The 18,842-nt window shown below is 47.1% G+C and overlaps 1 protein-coding gene across 1 annotated transcript; it reads left to right on the plus strand.

Moving 5' to 3' along the window:
• The first annotated feature begins 1,112 nt into the window (after positions 1–1,112).
• On the plus strand, positions 1,113–17,048 carry asrgl1 (asparaginase and isoaspartyl peptidase 1). Its single transcript, XM_079230086.1, has 7 exons — positions 1,113–1,185; positions 3,488–3,683; positions 14,633–14,775; positions 14,949–15,103; positions 15,680–15,801; positions 16,347–16,457; positions 16,612–17,048. Exons 2-7 carry the CDS (start codon positions 3,497–3,499, stop codon positions 16,824–16,826), a joined length of 933 nt encoding a protein of 310 aa, XP_079086212.1. The 5' UTR covers positions 1,113–1,185; positions 3,488–3,496; the 3' UTR covers positions 16,827–17,048.
• Positions 17,049–18,842: the final 1,794 nt, after the last annotated feature.

The raw sequence follows: 18,842 nt of genomic DNA on the forward strand, positions 1-18,842 counted from the left end.
TCCATAAATCCATAACATTCCAACAAAAATGTCGTCGTTACGTCGTAAAGGTCCAATAAACACATGATTACAACCATAAATATCCACGAACTGGCGTTGCATCATTTCATATCAGCTGGAAGATATGAAAGAATAACGTTTTGTTTTTAGAAGAAAAGCAAGTTTGCATGAGAGCATGAGTACGTACTTGTGATACGTTAAGTACATTTTCCTGATACATATTTTTACTGATGCAAGGAAAGCTTATTTACAGAATGCATTTAAAAATATGTTATACAATGCATCAAAAAGGGAAATGTTGAACAAAATGCCAGAAATAAAATGTAATAGCCCGAGAGCATTTTTAAAGAAATTAAAAAGATCAAAAACAGATCATCACTGTAATGGTCAAATATAGTAGTGTCATGTTATAGAAAAATATAACTAAGTTGATCAGGAGTTTTATAAAAGAGTGATTTAGTCAAGTGGAAAAGTGTAACGGCCCGATAACCCAAGGACCCAAAAGCACAACTCAGGAAGGCAGAGGTACAGAATATGATTCTTTTACTTAACAGGTGACTACAGGTTACACACAAGGAATGCTGGAGAGCTAGGTTCAAAACACAAGACAATCTGGCAGGGGACAAGTGCAAGTGAGGGGACCTAAGTAGTGACGACTAATGAGGGGATGTGCTAAAGGTGAGACAGGGATGGGCCAGGTGCAAGAAATGAGGGCTGACGAGGAGGGAGTGACTGATGAAGGGGGCGTGAGGCAGGATCTGAAATGACAGGACAGTTAGAATACAGACAGGCAGACAGGATGAAAATAACTTAAAGAAAAGTGTGGCGCTGAACCGTGACAGAAAAGTACTGAGTAGACAGGGATGCTCTCTTATGATCAATACCAATACGATTGATTAATCAGATAAGGAGCTGACCCTTCAGGACGAAGGAGAGGTAACTTATTCTTTAAAGTTCTCGTAGAAACCACGACTCCTCCCTTTTCTTTGTCTGACTGGTTTAGGGGCGTAACCCTCATGTTGTATAAATAATGCTGTGACTTCTGTGTTGTTGAATCTTGTGTCACTGCTCTGAGTAGCTGCTGCATACCTTTCCTTCTTGCAAGGAATAAACGGACAGAGACGACTTCTTTCCTCCTTGACAGATTGACAGAGAAAATCTTCCATCACATCACATACTAGACAGGTATGTAGGTGCAGTATTTAGGGTTTAGTCAGAGGCAGTTGGGAGCATGTTGTTCTTGTTGTTGTTGTTGAAAACAGAGGCAGTAATGCAGAAAATAAATGAAGCTCAAACTCTATGCATTCTAGGTGTAGTTATTCAATATATTTTTTGTCATATGCACAGATAACAGACAGTTACTCTGTACAATGAAACGCTTATTTTGCTGGATCTTCCTTACCCACAGAATTACAATAAGAGCTGTTCACCAGCCTGATGGCCTGCGGGTAGAAACTGTTTGTGAGTCTTGTGGTTATGGATTCAGGCCTCAACCTGAACAGCCATATCAAGACAATTACATAATCAGCCTACTATCACCTGAAGAATAAATCAAGGGTTAGAGGACTTATGTCTCAACAGGATTTGGAGAAACTTGTCCATGCTTTTATTTTCAGGAGCCTTGACACGGGCCTCTGTAAAAAGTCGATCAGAACGCTGCAGCCCGAGTCGTCACTAAGACCAGGAAAGTGGATTACATCACTCCAGTTGTTAATAAAGCACTGAATGGTTTAGGGCCCTGCATGTTGGTCAAGCTCCCACACTTTTTTATAAAGTAACTGCATGATGACAATGTACTTGCAAACAGCCACATATGTCTACCCTGTCATGGACACATTTAAAGTAGAGTAAATAGATTGTAATTACATAGTGATTATAAATTGTATATTTTCAGAAAGACATTAAGTCCCTTTCTCAACAACATATTTTATTTGATGGGTAAAGTATTTGGATAACTAAATTATGCAAATAATATCCACCCTGCAATGGAAAATTTGCTGACAGGGTAGACAATGACATAGTGGACATTTTTGGCTAATGTTAGCATTTATTGAGCACCTGATGGACCTTCAGTTAGCAACATGATTCAGTTAGCAAGGTGACTGTGTACTGTTTAACAAATAGATTTTGAATTTGTGATAGGTTTTTATATTAATAGATATTTCACTATGACAGAGTGGACATGGTAATCTTGACAACATAACACTGCACACGATAATAGGATGAAAACTACGATATACAAGTGTAAATACTTAGTCTGCAACATGCAACTGTTTCAGCCTCCAGTGAAGAAAAACACATTAGTGGTAGTGATGTCACTGAAAACATGAGAGGTTTTCTTAAAGGGGAAGTTACTCCATAATGACAGGGTGGACAGCAATGTCAGGGACACGTGAAAAATATTCAATATGATTATGAAAATAGAATATACATGATCAAAATGACTCATGACTTGTTGTGGACAATAAAACCATCATTTTTGGGGGGATTTAATATCATTTAACCATCTATTACACACACTGTAGTTAGCAGAGCAGTGTGTTGGACATGCAACAATCACGTACAGCAAATGAAACAAAACAGTATAAGATAATGAAAACACATTTTAAGAGACTTATCATTGTATTTCTATGTGTGTAAATGTTTGGCAATTTATAAAAGCACCTCAGAGTTTCATTATTCTGTTACATTTTCATAATAACTGAGTGATTCTGATGAGGACACCAGAGGCACTTTATAGTGATATTGACCCACCTGCTGCAACCTTATGAACCATCCCGACCCCTCGGGTCGTCTGGGACGGGTCTACTTTCTGTTCCAAGAGTCAGAACTAAACATGGAGAAGCAGCGTTCAGTTTTTCTGCTCCACATATCTGGAACCAGGTCCCTGAAAGCTGCAGGTCTGCTGAGACCCTCAGCTCCTTTAAGTCCACATTGAAGACGTTTCTGTTTGCTGCTGCCTTTAACTGAACCAGATTCAATTACTGCATCTCACTACTGCATTTTATTTCTTAAACTGCACTGCAACTTTTATTCATTTATTTTGCTTTTTGACTGTTTTTTATGTTTTAATGAATGTTCATAATTGTTTTTTTGTGAGAAAAATGTACTCGACACAAAGTGGTAAAATCATTGATCAGGACATTTATTCGTTGCAAGGAAGTAGCAGAGAAGAATTACACAACATGGTTTGTGAATTGCGTATCCTGGACTGCTCAATGAACGAGCAGAGGGATGTCAGTTAAATACTTTAAGCTAAACAATCAACAGAGGCCCCTGTGACGTCTTTAGATTGGCAGCGGCATGTTCATGTGATAACAAGGAACTGCCTGTTCCTCAGACAGAGACAAATGGTCTCCGGACTTAATCAAGTAGTTTGCCAATGAGAAGTCACAAGCCTTTACACAGTATATGATTAATAAACAGAACATATGATTATTAATATAACAGTAACAATAATAACCTTGCCTTGCCTTGCCTCAACCAGGTGATTGACATGTTTCCAGTGGTGGTGGTCCACGGAGGGGCTGCTAAGGTCCCGAAGGAGCGCTCCGAAAAGTTTATGTTGGGGGTGTGCTCCTCAGCCCGCACAGGGTACGCCGTGCTCCGGGGGGGAGGCAGCAGCATGGACGCCGTGGTGGAGGCCGTGAACCACATGGAGAACGACCCCACCTTCAATGCAGGTAATGTAAAAAAACATGTAGCCCTTTAAGCCCTCACCCTAAACCCTAATCCTATTTATTGTGTTGTGTTTAGAGGTTGTACACAGGGATTATGTATTATTGTAGCCCTGATGTTTATGTTTAATTTGATACCTAACATGTTTTATTTTATTTATACCATGTTTTTTTCTTGATTTGTACCTTGTGACCTGATATAAAAGGGTCCCCGCTAGGGCTCAACAGGATTTATTAAAGACATACGCAGTGGGATGTCACTTCCTCTCCCCTGTATCTAAATCTGAATGCTTGTCACATGTTCTACACGTGTTTCAGGTTCATTTGCATGCGTTTTGGTTTCACATACAGGCAGTATATCAGTTCATCTTATGACCTAAGTATATAATAATCACAATATATATGATTCCTTTTTGTCATACTTTCATTTTCCACATTTCAATAAGATGACCGTGAGAGTTTGGAGTTGTTTGCGGCATTATTAATAATACCTTCCAAAACATGTATTTCTTTCTTCTTATTGTAGCTCTTAAAGATAGTCATATTGTCTGTATTGTGTCCAACATTTTTTCTATCAGCAGGGCTGATATACCCATGTTAAAAAATTGCAGAACAATCTCAGCTGAGTAGAAGTGTTGTCTCTCACTACTTTCATCAAAATGAGAGAGGGACTGAGATGAAATAGGATTGAGAAATGGCTTCATACTCCAGACCAAGCTTCATGGGGTGTGTGCAAATGAAAAATGTATATTTACTATATATATTTGAGTCAAAATATGTACTATAGAAAAACGAACGATTCACAATGTTTACACAATGTGCATGTTTTAGTTTCAGTTTTGTTTTTTCAGGAACAGTTTTCAGAACAAGAACAACATATGTACTCTGTATGTATGTATGTATAAATGAATGTATGTATGTATGTATGTATGTATGTATTGAAAAGGAATCCTCCTCGCCAGGATATTCCTCGAGTGTTCAAGAATTGACAGAACAGGTTATATTACAGTTAAGGTTATTTATTTAGCAATTACACACAAACATGAAATGCATACCTACAAGGCCTTGGACTCAGCTTACCTGATGGTCTGCTCTGCATACAGTCTGCACACAGTCAGCACACCCCCAGAATGAGAGTGGGCCTCGTTCTCCAAGAACAATGGATATTTATCCCATTTCTGTGAGACTCCCCCTTATCTGACTTTCATATTTGTCTCAGTCTTAGTAGCGAAAAAGGGAGCTGAGTACGTCTGTAATTCAGACATCTAGCTGACATCAGCAGCAAAGACAGTCTCTCTGTATCTAATCTGTTCAGCCAAGGTCAAGAGCGACTGAGAACTTGACCAGTTGTGGCTCCTCAGCTTCGCTCAGCTTTCGAGACACATTCTTTAGTATAAGTGGGACATGAAACTTTAGTCAAAGTAAGGCAGTACAACATATAAATCATTAAATTCTCTTCAGTCCCCCTTTTGACCTCGGTTTTTACTGAGGTCAACTATACAGCTCAACACAATGATTTCTACAGCACAACAATGTCTTGGAACAGTGAGTCATATTGCTCATCTAATTGAGCCATCGGAGCATACACGGATTCATGAAGGGGATCAAATTGACTCATTTGATAAGCGGGAGGGGCTATTGGCATCTTTCCTTCAATGGCTGTCACGATGATACGGTTGCACAATGAGCGGAAAATGGATTTATTTAGACAGTTTATCTACTATTACCTCATACGGTTCCCACCAGATGGCATGCAAGTTATCTTTAACGTTTCTTACCACTTCAGTTTCTGGATTTAACAGCCAACCGTGACATTCATAAATTTCTGACAATTGCTTGGGGTACACAAAATCTAGTGGGCGTTTACCGAGTACGAACATGAATCAAACCTTCATTTAAAAACCTGGGTCTTACACCCTAACAGTTTCTTGCTGTTGATGAGATGCGGATTGGCACTCCGTTGTTGGAGGGGAGAACCGTTCCTCTCCCACCCCCTTTGGTCCTCTTCTTTCTTCTGTGACTCAGGGTAGACTGCCTGAGTCACGATGGACACTGGTGCGAGGATTATTCTGCCTCTTTTGCACTCCGTGTCTGAAGCGCAGGGCCTCTTTTGGTGGCCGGCGCTGGAGCACACTGGGAGAGGTGATACCACACTTCTCCTTTTCCTTTGAGCCGCACGGCGTGCGAGGTCCTCTCGGTGACCTCGAACGGTCCCGTCCACCGTGGCTCCGTCCACTTCCGCTTGAGCACCTTGAGGAGGACGTGAGTGGTCGGGGCGGTCTCTGGTATCAGTTCTGTCTCCTCCGGCGGGCTCTTGGGTTGTCTGTCAAATCTGGAACGCATACAGTTGACCAATGCATAATATTCTTTGTGTGGGAGGTGTTTCATACTCACTTCCTCCAAGCATGGCTGCCCTGGTCCTGGAAATGGAGTACCTGTGTGTAACTCAAACGGGGTGTAACCAGTGGATGAGTTAACCGACATGCGCACTGACATGAGGGCTATCGGCAGTGCCACCACCCAGGTCAGCTTTCTATCCCTGCATATCTTTCCCAGCTTTGATGTCAAACTCCTGTTCATTCTCTCTACCTTTCCCTGCGACTGAGGATGGTACACGGACCCAAATCGGTGTTTCAAGCCCAACAATTGCTCCACCAGTTGGAGATCTTTGTTCTTAAAATGGGTCCCATTATCGGATCGTATCTTCCTAGGAAACCCATGTGTTGGAATGTAGTGGTTCACCAGTGCTTTAATAACCGAGGACGCATCCTCCCGGCGACAGGGGTACGCTTCAGGCCAGCCGGTGTATGCATCCACCAGCACCAGCAAGTAACGTTGCCCCCACACACTTTCCAACATGTCAGTATAATCCATTACTACTTCCTGTCCAGGAAGTTTTGGTATTCTTTGTTTGCCGCTGCCCACTCGCACTGTGGGTCTTATATTTGGGTCTTGTATAGTCTCTGTCATGAATGGATGCCACCACGATGAAAGAAGTCGCTTAACTTCTTTTTGAGCAACATGTCCTGGTCCATGTGCTTCTGAAATCAAGTCTCTCAGTAACTTGGCTGGGGGATGGGCAGACCCTCAGTGGACTGCCACAGACCTTCTTCAGGGTGTTTGTAGCAACAGCCATCTGTGAATAATGTCAGTTCGGGATCTTTTAAAACTTCTGACTCTAATTTTTCTGACGCTTTTATTTCTGTAGCTACTCTTTTCTCACAGCAATGTGGAGAGCCCTCCCCCATTCCTTTGGCAGCATTCACTCCCTCATGAGTGTATGTGATGTTGGCTCGTGTGATTATCTGTTCAATTCGGTTCTGTCGTACGGATGTCAGCGTGAAAGACTTCCCAGTAACATACGCCACTGTGCTGTGTGAGGTTGTAATGGTCAGTGGATGTCTCAGCACTATGTTGGATTCCCTGTCTGCTCGTAAGTCTCCACCCCCGGTTTCCGCCCACTGCCACGCCCCTCTCCTTCATCCCAGCTGTTGTGCATTGCCTTGATCACCGGCAGGTGATTTAGGGACCACTGCATACCTGGCTCATTTGTCGGGTTGTTCCAGTTCCAGTCTGGTTTGCTTCTTCTGGTGAGAGTGGATCACAAGAGCGGTTGAGTTGCCCTCCCGACTCTGGAGCGGAATCAGTCTGGTGTGCTTCAAGAGCATTGACTACAAGAGCGGTTGAGTTGCCCTCCCGACTCTGGAGCGTAATCCGTCCGGCGTGCTTCAAGAGCAGCCTTCACAAGAGTGATTGAGTTGCCCTCCCGACTCTGGAGCAGGGGAGGTGGATCTCCTGTGTTCGCTGGACATTACCGTTGGTATTAGTTTGTCTATTCGTTGTGTTTTGTTTTGTCGCAATAAAGTCCGCCCTTGGAACTTGAACTGCTGCGTCTGTGCATTTGGGTCCTCAACACCACACCCTCTCTAACAGAACAACCCGACCAAAGATGACGGACCCAGCCGCCGCAGCAGCATCGCTTGCTGCAGATCAGCTGCAGGGGGCGGTTGCCTCGCAGGGCGCTCTCCTCGGCCAACACCAGCAGGTGTTGCAGGACTTACTGAACTCCCAGCGTACCATCGGGTCCTAGATGGAGGAGATCGGAGGCATGTTGCACAACCTCTCGTTGCGCCGCCCCGCCGCGGAACCGGTCCCGGAGGACGAGGAGTCCGCCTGCACCCGTGAGTCCTTTGTTCCCTCTCCTGCGCCTTATGGTGGAGCGTCTGGGGAGTACCGAGGGTTCATGCTCCAGTGTCGGTTTGTTTTCACCCAGCAGCCCCGCACGTACGCCTCGGACAATGCGAAGGTGGCATATACGGTGGGTTTGCTACGTGGTAAGGCGCTGGTCTGGGCTGAGGCGTGGCTCCACAGACGCTCTACTCGGGTCTCCTACGAGCGCTTCAAGGAGGCTTTCGAGAGCGTATTCGACCACCTGGTGTACACCCGGGACGTTGTACAGCGCCTGCTCAGTCTCCGCCAGGGGTCCACCAGCGCAGCAGAATACTCCGTGGATTTCCAGATTCTGGCGGCGGAGTCGGGATGGGGGAGTGAGGCGCTGAAGGGAATATACCGCTGCAGTCTGTCGGAGCTTCTGAGAGATGAACTGGCTGTCCGGGACGAACCGGATTCCTTAGAGGAGCTCATCGCTCTCACAGTCAGGATGGACAACCGTATTCGGGAACGCCGTCGGGAGAGGCACTACCGGTTTTCCAATCCGGTGCGTCAGTTTTCTTCCGCTGCCGGCTCTCAGCCCCCGAGCCCGGTCGGACGGTACGGCCAGACGCGCGCCCGCTCCCCTTCCTCGGCCCCTCCCCCGTTGGAACCGGAGCCGATGCAGCTCGGGCGGATTCATCTCTCTCAGGAGGAAAGAGAGAGACGCCTCCGCACAGGAAGCTGCCTGTACTGCGGGGAGTCGGGACACCGCAGGGCCGTGCGCTCCGCTCGGCCAAAAGAGAGAGCTCGTCAGTAGGAGTGGGGGTGCTGGCGAGTGGGTCAAGGAGAATTCCCCAGTCTGAGCCTCGGTCATTGTTTCCTGCCACCCTGAGGCTGTCATCAGGGCCTGTGCACCTGTCAGCCCTCATTGATTCCGAGGCTGAACAGAACTTTTTGGACACTGACTTTATTAGGAGTCAAGGAATTCCTGTGGAGGCGCTAGAGCGCACTCTGCTGGTGAGCGCATTGGATGGCAGTTCACTGGCGGAGATAACACACTGGACTCAGCCAATTTCCCTGCACGTGTCTGGCAATCACAGTCAGAATACCCGGTTCTATGCGTTTCCGTCCCCCCAGACACCCTTGGTTCTGGGACTTCCCTGGCTCAAGGAGCATAATCCTCAGATTGATTGGGCTGGAGGTAGGATCACCGGCTGGAGTTCTGCTTGTCATTCTCGCTGCCTCAGATCTGCGCTGCCCCGTCAGGTTACTCCCCCCAGCGAGTCTGACACCGGTCCTGGCCTCGTCGCAGTGCCTCAGGAGTATGTGGATTTGGGAGAGGCGTTCAGCAAGGAGCGGGCTCTTTCACTTCCCCCTCATCGTCCATACAATTGTGCCATTGACCTGCTCCCGGGCGCTCCACTTCCCTCGAGCCGGTTATATAATCTCTCCCGGCCAGAACGTGAGTCCATGGAGAGGTACATCACGGACTCGGTCGCCGCTGGAATCATACGCCCCTCTTCATCACCTGTGGGACCGGGTTTCTTCTTCGTCTCGAAGAAGGATAAGAGCCTCCGTCCCTGCATCGACTACAGAGGTTTGAATCAAATCACTATCAAGAATAAATATCCGTTGCCGTTGATGTCCTCTGTGTTCGAATCCCTAGCTGGAGCCAAGATATTCACCAAGCTGGATCTCCGCAACGCTTACCACCTGGTCCGAATTCGCGAGGGGGACGAATGGAAGACTGCCTTTAACACACCCCTGGGACACTTTGAATATTTGGTGATGCCGTTTGGACTAACTAATGCCCCTGCCGTCTTTCAGGCCCTGGTGAACGATGTCCTCCACGACTTCTTGAACCGTTTTGTGTTTGTGTATATTGACGACATTCTCATCTTCTCCCCGAACCCCCAGGAGCACACCAACCATGTTCGCCTGGTTTTACAACGGCTGTTGGAGAATCAGCTCTTCGTGAAGGCTGAGAAGTGTGAGTTCCACGTTACATCTGTGCAGTTCCTGGGGGTCTTTATCGAGGACGGTCAGGTGAGAAAGGACCCCGAGAAGGTTAAGGCAGTAACGGAGTGGCCGGTGCCCACTTCAAGAAAGAAGCTTCAGCAGTTTCTGGGGTTCGCCAATTTCTATCGTCGGTTCATCCGGAACTACAGCCAAACGGCAGAACCACTGACACGACTCACCTCTTCCAAGGTCCGTTTTTCATGGACCCCAGAGGCCGACGGGGCTTTTCGTGCCCTCAAGGATCGGTTCGTCTCGGCCCCGATCCTGGTCCACCCAGACGAGACCCGCCAGTTTGTCGTCGAGGTGGACGCCTCGGACACCGGAGTCGGAGCTGTACTTTCCCAGCGGTCCGCTTCCGACTCCAAGCTCCATCCTTGTGCCTTCTTCTCCCGCAGATTGTCCCCGGCGGAGAGGAATTATGACGTATGTTGGCCTTGGAGGAGTGGAGGCACTGGCTGGAGGGATCGGTGCTTCCCTTCATTGTATGGACCGACCACCACAATTTGGAAGATATCCATTCGGCGAGACGCCTCAATTCCCGCCAGGCCCGCTGGGCTTTGTTCTTCACACGCTTCAACTTCACCATCACCTTCCGGCCAGGGCACAAGAACACCAAGCCGGACGCACTCTCCCGTCAGTTTGCTCCGGAGGAGGGAGGTTCTACTCTTGACACCATCCTGCCCGCCTCGTGCGTGCTGGGTGCAGTCACCTGGGAGATTGAGAGGGTGGTACGTGAGGCCCAGCACACCCAGCCTGACCCCGGAGGAGGTCCCCCGAACCGCCTGTTTGTTCCTGAGGCCGCCCGTTCCCAAGTCCTGCGGTGGGCCCACAAATCCCGTCTTTCGGGCCACCCGGGCATCCGCCGAACTATAAACTGGCTCCGCCGCATCTTTTGGTGGCCGTCCGTCGAGGAGGATACGCGTTCGTATGTACTTGCCTGCACTACGTGCGCCCGCAACAAGGCTTCGCATCAACCTTCCGTGGGGTTACTCAGACCACTTCCTGTGCCCCAACGGCCGTGGTCCCATATCGCTGTGGATTTCGTTACTGGTTTCCCTCCATCTGACACCAACACCGTCATTCTGACGGTTGTGGACCGGTTTTCAAAGGCTGCTCACTTAATTCCCCTGCCCAAGCTTCCATCGGCCTGTGAAACCGCCGATCTGCTAGTTCTACATGTGGTGAGGCTTCATGGCATCCCGGCGGACATAGTTTCGGACCGCGGTCCTCAGTTTTCATCCCAGTTGTGGAAGGCCTTCTGTCACACCCTCGGCGCCACGGCCAGCCTCTCCTCAGGATTCCACCCACAGAATAATGGCCAGACTGAGAGGATGAACGAGGAGCTCGAGGCCATCCTCAGGTGTGTGTGACCGCCACCAATCCCTCGTCATGGAGCCGTCACTTTCCGTGGGTCGAGTACGCCCACAATTCCCACACATCTACTGCCACCGGGCTGTCCCCATTTGAGGCCTCTTTGGGTTTTCAGCCTCCCCTGTTCCCCAGCCAGGAGGTTGAGGTTGCCGTACCTTCGGTCCAAAGCAATGCCCGTCGTTGTAGGCGCGTGTGGAGAGAGACTCGGGCCGCTCTACTTCGCACAGCAGAACAGAACAGGAGATCGGCGAATCGACGGCGAATCCTCAAGCCCGTTGTCTCCAGCCCCTTAAATCCTCCGTCTGTACCCCCTCCACCCCCCCGTCTCATTGAGGGGGGCCCCGTCTACACGGTCAATCGCCTCCTGGATGTCCGCCGGCGGGGTAGGGGATATCAGTACCTGGTAGACTGGGAGGGGTATGGCCCAGAGGAACGGTGCTGGGTGACCCGTTCTCGGATTCTTGATCCGGGGCTCATTAGAGACTACCATCGACAGAACCCTGGTAGATCCGGTGGTTCGCCAAGAGGCTCCCGTTAAGGGGGGGGTACTGTTGGATTCCCTGTCTGCTCGTAAGTCTCCACCCCCGGTTTCCGCCCACTGCCACGCCCCTCTCCTTCATCCCAGCTGTTGTGCATTGCCTTGATCACCGGCAGGTGATTTAGGGACCACTGCATACCTGGCTCATTTGTCGGGTTGTTCCAGTTCCAGTCTGGTTTGCTTCTTCTAGTGAGAGTGGATCACAAGAGCGGTTGAGTTGCCCTCCCGACTCTGGAGATCTTTGCAAGTCCTGTGGCGTACTGAGTGCATGATTGGTGCCTTTTCTCAATAGGTTCCAACAAAATGGAAGTGTACAACAAAATGTGTCTCTCTTTAGCAATTACACACATACATGAAATGCATACCTACAAGGCCTTGGACTCAGCTCCCCTGATGGTCTGCTCTGCATACAGTCTGCACACAGCCAGCACACCCCCAAAATGAGAGTGGGCCTCGTTCTCCAAGAACAATGGATATTTATCCCATTTCTGTGAGACTCCCCCTTATCTGACTTTCATATTTGTTTCAGTCTTAGTAGCGAAAAAGGGAGCTGAGTCCGTCTGTAATTCAGACATCTAGTTGACATCAGCAGCAAAGACAGTCTCTCTGTATCTAATCTGTTCAGCCAAGGTCAAGAGCGACTGAGAACTTGACCAGTTGTGGCTTCTCAGCTTCGCTCATCTTTCGAGACACATTCTTTAGTATAAGTGGGACATGAAACTTTAGTCAAAGTAAGGCAGTACAACATATAAATCATTAAATTCTCTTCAGTATGTATGTGTGTACTATGTACTTTTTACCAGCGCATGGTCGTATGTGGCGCCACGCGGTACACTGCAAGAAAACAGTGGTTTTCAGGTGGGTAGTGTGCTGTCTATCTAAGTGAAAACCAGTGTTTACTTTGCAACGTAGGTGGGTGGGTCGGTCCTTAGCGATTTCCTGAGTGTTCATTGGGTAGTTTCACACAAAATGTCGACGGACACCTGACTAGACAAATCACGGTGAAAGGCGGAGCTCGACAGACTCCACAGGCTGTCAGCTCCTGTGAGAGTCACGTAGGAGCACACAGGGGAGGGGGCGGAAACTACAGAGTTTGGTGGATCTAACAGCAGCAGATTCTGTGACTCTGTGCACAAGAGATTATGTGTCCCCAGAGGCTAGACCCGAGGTGGGCAAAGCCGGATCCGTTTGGGGCATTTTAATCCGGCCCGCCGAGTATTATAATTATTATAACATAAAAAAAAAAAAAAAAAAAAGTTATAGTAAAGACCGCTGTAACGCCTCTCTGTTCCCGACTTGATTTTCCCAAAGCACGACGACCACAACAGACCAGCGTTGATGTTTCTTCATGCTTATTATTATTATTATTATTGCACAGCGCTCTTTTAGGCTTTTCGTGTGTGTGTTCTTCTGCAGCAGAGCCGTGTGCGCAGCAGAAGGCATTACAGGGGTCTTTCTGCTGCAGCAGAACACACACACGAAAAGCCTAAAAGAGCGCTGTGCAATAAATAAGCATGAAGAAACATCAACGCTGGTCTGTTGTGGTCATCGTGCTTTGGGAAAATCAAGTCGGGAACAGAGAGGCATTACAGCAGTTTGTAGGCGCCGTGCGGACCGCTGCCTGCCGAGTTCTGCTGGACTAGAGCGACACGCAACACTTGCTGTGCTGCGCTGGTCAATTCCACCCCTCCCCCACTGATCCCACAGACAAGGCGACACTTTTTTATTTTTTTATTACCGTAATTTAAACCACCACTGAAAAGCTCCACTTCTTAGCTGTCAGAATCCTTTTTAATTATGGCGTAAAGCGTTAACTTTAGAAGAATTATGGTAATATGAATCACTTTCTGTCGCCGGAGACAGGGTTTGTACTACAACAGTTTTAGAGTTGTAAAATGAACTGACAGCTGCATGCAGAGTATTTTTCCTCAGTATAACTAACATAACTAACCACATTCGACCCTGCGCGCTCATGTCACGTGACATATAGGGTTCTGTCTGTCAGCCTCCTGCAGTGATCCCTTCTGTCACAATGAGTGGACCCAAGAAAAGACAAGTCCACAGTGAGTGCAGAGTCTTTAATTTGTGGACTGCTAAGTATTTTTTCACCGAAGTACGATCAGAGGCAGTATGTCTTATTTGCCAAGAAACCATTGCAGTATTCAAAGAATACAATATTAGCCGCCACTTTTCCGCCAAGCGTGCTAACTATGCTAGCCAACAGTCAACGACAGAACGGGCGGCTACTGCTAAGAGGTTGGCAGCCAATTTAAAGAGTCAGCAAAATATTTTTCTCCGCCAAACTGCTATACAAGAATCAAGCACCAAGGCAAGTTTTTTGCTAGCATTCAAATTAGCAAAAGCCAGCAAGCCTTTCTCTGAAGGAGAGTTTTTGAAAGAATGTATGGTAGAAACAGCAGGTCTCTTATGTCCAGAGAGCAAAAACAAATTTGAAAAATTGAGTTTATCACGCAGAACAGTGACTCGGCGTGTAGAACAAATTGATGAAGATTTAACCAGCGAGTTGAACAAAAAAGCTGAGTCATGTACGTTATATTCTCACACCGCCCCCTGCCGGCCTCGCCGTGGTCCAGTGTAGAGCCACGGGTCTCACACCGCCCAGCACCCCCTGTGGCGGACCACAGGCTCCCCACCTTCCCTTTGGCTCCAATAATCTGTTTTACCAGATACTCTCATGTGGTCTGCATTTGGGTCAGCAACATTGTCCTCCCGTGACAAGTTCACACAAACACTCTCCATCCATCTGATACTGGCCCGGCCCGTCTGTCAATTTGTTTTATTCAATGTGGCCCCTGAGCCAAAAAGTTTGCCCACCCCTGGGCTAGACCCTCTCAAACCATCTCTTAATGTCCAGGGTGTGGATCGATGCTGAACATCAAAGGGGAGGTGGAGATGGACGCCATCGTGATGGATGGGAAGACGCTGGCCAGTGGCGCCGTGTCTGCTGTGCGCAACATAGCCAACCCCATCCAGCTAGCCAGACTGGTGATGGACAAGGTGCGTGCATTCATGCCTGGGATGGTCACGGCAGCGAAACCAAAATAACAGTCTGTCTTGTTTGAAAACTATCCGTGACCTCGAAACCCACTTTGTGCTTTCCGAGTACAAACGGGTTCCGTAATCGTTTCTAGATGTGTTTTATCGATGGGAACTGTGATACTCTATTTCAGACCAGTCACACGTTTCTGACAGCCGAGGGGGCCAATCAGTTCGCCCGGTCCATGGGCGTCCCCGAGGTGCCCCCCGAGTCCCTTATCACCGAGCACTCCCGCATGCGCTGGATAAATAAGCTGGCAGCCGGCACCAACCCTGTGGAGTGCCAAATGTGAGACGAAACCCATGTGACTTGTCTTGTCTGTTGACGGGGAGCGGTTTGTCACAGGGTGATTCCAGCGGCTCTCTACGCCGTCGATCTGTACCGCAGGTCCGTATAGCTGTCGTATAAAAGACTAGGAGAGGACACACCTGGGGTTCCTTGCTCAAAACTTCTCTGCCCTCGTCTCCTCAGAGGCCCATTTAAGCGACTGGAACATCCTCAATTATGGCAGGTTTTCCAAATCGAGACGGGGGGATAATTACTTAGCTGAACGAAAAGCCCCTGCAGATTCCTCTGGACGTAACTAAATACAATCCTCATATCTCAGAACCTCTTGAGTGAATATTCATTGGAACGTGAGCCCTTTTTGGATCATAATGAGCACCAGGATCAACAATGAAGAAATAAAGAAGAAAGGTCGAGCAAAGAGCAATAATAAAGAATAAAAAAGGAATAAAGAAAGATGTCTCTTCACCTGCTTCTAGCCGGTTACAACTCAGTTACCAGGTTACTGTGTACAACCTTCAATGTTCATTCCACTAAAATGAAGTCATTCTTCCCGTCCCCATGTGTGTGGCTGTGCAGGGACAAGATGGGCACGGTCGGAGCAGTGGCAGTCGACAGCGAGGGCAACGTAGCATGCGCGACCTCCACCGGTGGGATGCTGATTAAGATGGAGGGACGGGTGGGCGACACGCCCTGCATAGGTCAGTCCTCGCACTCAGTTTGGGAACACATGGGAGAGAGAGTCTATCTAGAATAGGGAGGTGTTTTTATTTTTGTGGACGACCTTTGGCCTGAAGAACTTTGACTTGTGCGGTATCAGTAGAGACAACCCGGTTAATAGCTAACTGTGTGTGATGCAGACCAATGCACCACTAAACATTGGTTGTCTAGTGAAGAGCAGCGGGTGGAGTTTGGTCGCTTCAGGCCTGTCTAATCTGTCACTGACAGTTAAAGAGTGACTAAACTGTCTGGAGTCGGTGGCCACTCAGAGACACACTCTCCCATCTAGTGACACAGATGTGTAATTGCATCCTTTTGCCAACCGGCTTGGAAAAAAAAAAGATTTGAGGCTTTCGGTTGAAAAATGTGGCCTCGTTTTGGAAAAGGTTTTATTTTCTGACACAAAAGGTTGTAAGAACAAACTTATTTTTCTCTCTCTCCTATACAGCTAATTTATCACAGCATGTTTCCATTTCTAGCTGAACAAAAAAATAGAAATTGAAAAAACTAAATTTTCACTGTGCAGGGAGCGGAGGTTATGCTGACAACCAGGTGGGAGCAGTGTCAGCTACAGGCTACGGAGAAGCCATCATGAAGGTCACTCTAGCCAGACTCATCCTGTTCCACATGGAGCAAGGTAACACACACACACACACACACACACACACACACAGAATTTCTGCAGGTGGTGTCATAGAGAAGGTGATCTGTTCTAAATGTTGCACTGACTTCCGGATGAACACTTCATCCCAAACACTAACCGTATTGTTTCTTCCCTCCTCTGTTCTCAGGTCAGTCGGTGGAGGCGGCCAGTGATTTAGGCCTGGCCTACATGGAGTCCAGAGTGGGTGGGCTGGGTGGGGTGGTGACAGTGGACCCTCAGGGCCACTGGGCCGCTCGCTTCTCCACCTCGAATATGAGCTGGGCTGCAGCCCAGAAAGACACCCTGCACTACGGGCTGCACCCCGGGGAAGACTTGACGCAGAGCATCGAGGACCCACTCTGACTCTTTTTTTAGGATTCAATCATGCTTCTGAATCAAGAATATTAATACTGATGGTCCTGATGGACAATCAAAATCAACAAAAACAATTCCTCTATAATAAATGAATTGTGTTTCTTGTTTGATCATATCTTTATCTTGTGTAAAAGTAATTCATTTGATTTATCAGGTGAAGCGCCAACATTTGAACCAGAGCCAGTATTTGTGATTCGCTGCTGATCAGATGATGAAGCTGAAGCTTTGTGTTAGTAAAACACTTGTTCTGGACAATAAATGCCCTCTAATCCCTGACCATTGTGAGTTTGTGTCATGCTTCATTTACCCAGAAAGCCTGTGGAGGTGCACTGATGCGTTTCCCTCTTGGATACACTAGATGGCGCTGTTGAAACACAATAAAACACTTAAAGCACAGACTGATGAGGTTCATATTTGCTGTGTTATATTATAAATAAACTCTCTTTGCTCTTTATATTTTAATGTTTTGACAAGAAGGAAGATTTTTACAGATGCAGTGAAAGCAGAAAGAGAAAGTGTCTGTGCTTCAGAGTCTGGATTTTCTTATTGTGTTATTTATTTTTGTGTGTGATCGGGAAGTGTGTGGGTGTAAAGCCCCCACCGCTGCGCAAAGCATGCGTCCACGAGGAAGCTATGGAAAATGCACATAAAATTAAACATGTTGCCTCCCAACTTTGGCTGTACTAAAGCAAAGGCCACAAACAGCCCAAAAAAGATATCATGCAACATATTCATAAAGAATACATGTCAGTAAGCATTCATGTGGTGTTCCAGAGGTCAAAAGACACCAAAACGTGACTAAATTTGGTTCTAAAGTCAAGAGTTTATCAAAATATAACCTTTCTTTAATAACCTTGATTATGAGTCAGAGCTTTAAAATGACTCATTTGTGAAATATTATCTGTATGGTAGACATCTAATCAACATTTAATCTTCAACCACATTTTGCCAATCGATTGATCACGTAAGATCATTATTCATCTCAGTGGCGATGTCCTCCTGACTGAACTCATCGTGAGGTAACATGACGGGGTATTTGTGACTACTTGAGGAATTTGTCTGACAAATCCTTCCATTCCGACTGTACGGACCAGTTCAACTTTATACCTCGAGCTCCATGGCAGATCTTGATCACTAGGACAGAGAGCAGCAGGAACGAGTCCTTAAAACCAGGAAATGAGTCTGCATTTTTGCACTTCCGGCTTCCAGGTCTCAAAGTCAAACGTTTTTTTGGAATGGATAGATCTTTGAAGTAAGGTCTGTGGTTAAAAGTAGCTTCAGGGATTTTAACTTTGTGTTCTCCAAAGTAAAATACCTCAATACGTACCCCACTTAAAAAAGGGTTAGCTAACAAGCGGCTAAATGAGACGACTAGACGTCATCGCTATAACTTGTCCGCTTTTAGCTTCGTGGTGGTGGCGTGAAGTCATGTGACCGCTGTGTAGTTCCCTTATAGCCTAACGTTAGCTTTTTGCTTCTGCCGATTGTATTTAAAATGAATTATCACTGTTGTAAATCATAAAAGTGGTGTTCATTTGTGACGATTCCCATGCTCAACCAAACGTATCATAAGTATCATGAGTATCATAAACGTGTTTGCGTGGTGGTAATGGATAAATCCCATTGGCCTTTTGTCAAGGGAAACTGGTGCGATGCTAACTTCCTGGTTGGCCTACAAAACATAACATAATCTCTGCAGCGCTTCATTGTTCTGTAGATATGAATGTGGATGTGAGCTTTAGTTCTGCAAATAGACAGAATACCAGGCTTTGAACTCAAAATGTCTCCCTGTTTTATGACGTTATTTTGTCTCTTCTGCTCTGACGTCCCTGTAGCTCTCCTTCTTCTCAATAGAATATCTGTGCTTTCTCATCTCTTCTCTGCACCTCTACCAGATCAGTGAAATTGGATCCACGGCTCCTCTCCTCCCCTTCCTTTGTCTCTCCTCTGCCGTGTTTGCATTCTCACATATATACGAAACACACATTTGCCTAGACACACCGC

Source organism: Taurulus bubalis (genome assembly GCF_910589615.1).
Source record: "Taurulus bubalis genome assembly, chromosome: 14".
NCBI classification, from domain to species: domain Eukaryota; kingdom Metazoa; phylum Chordata; class Actinopteri; order Perciformes; family Cottidae; genus Taurulus; species Taurulus bubalis.

Coding starts and splice junctions, on each gene's coding strand:
- asrgl1 (XM_079230086.1), top strand. CDS start 3,497: ATGTTTCCAGTGGTGGTGGTCCACGGAGGGGCTGCTAAGGTCCCGAAG. Junction 14,776..14,948: donor CCAGACTGGTGATGGACAAG/GTGCGTGCATTC, acceptor ACTCTATTTCAG/ACCAGTCACACGTTTCTGAC. Junction 15,802..16,346: donor GGGCGACACGCCCTGCATAG/GTCAGTCCTCGC, acceptor TTCACTGTGCAG/GGAGCGGAGGTTATGCTGAC.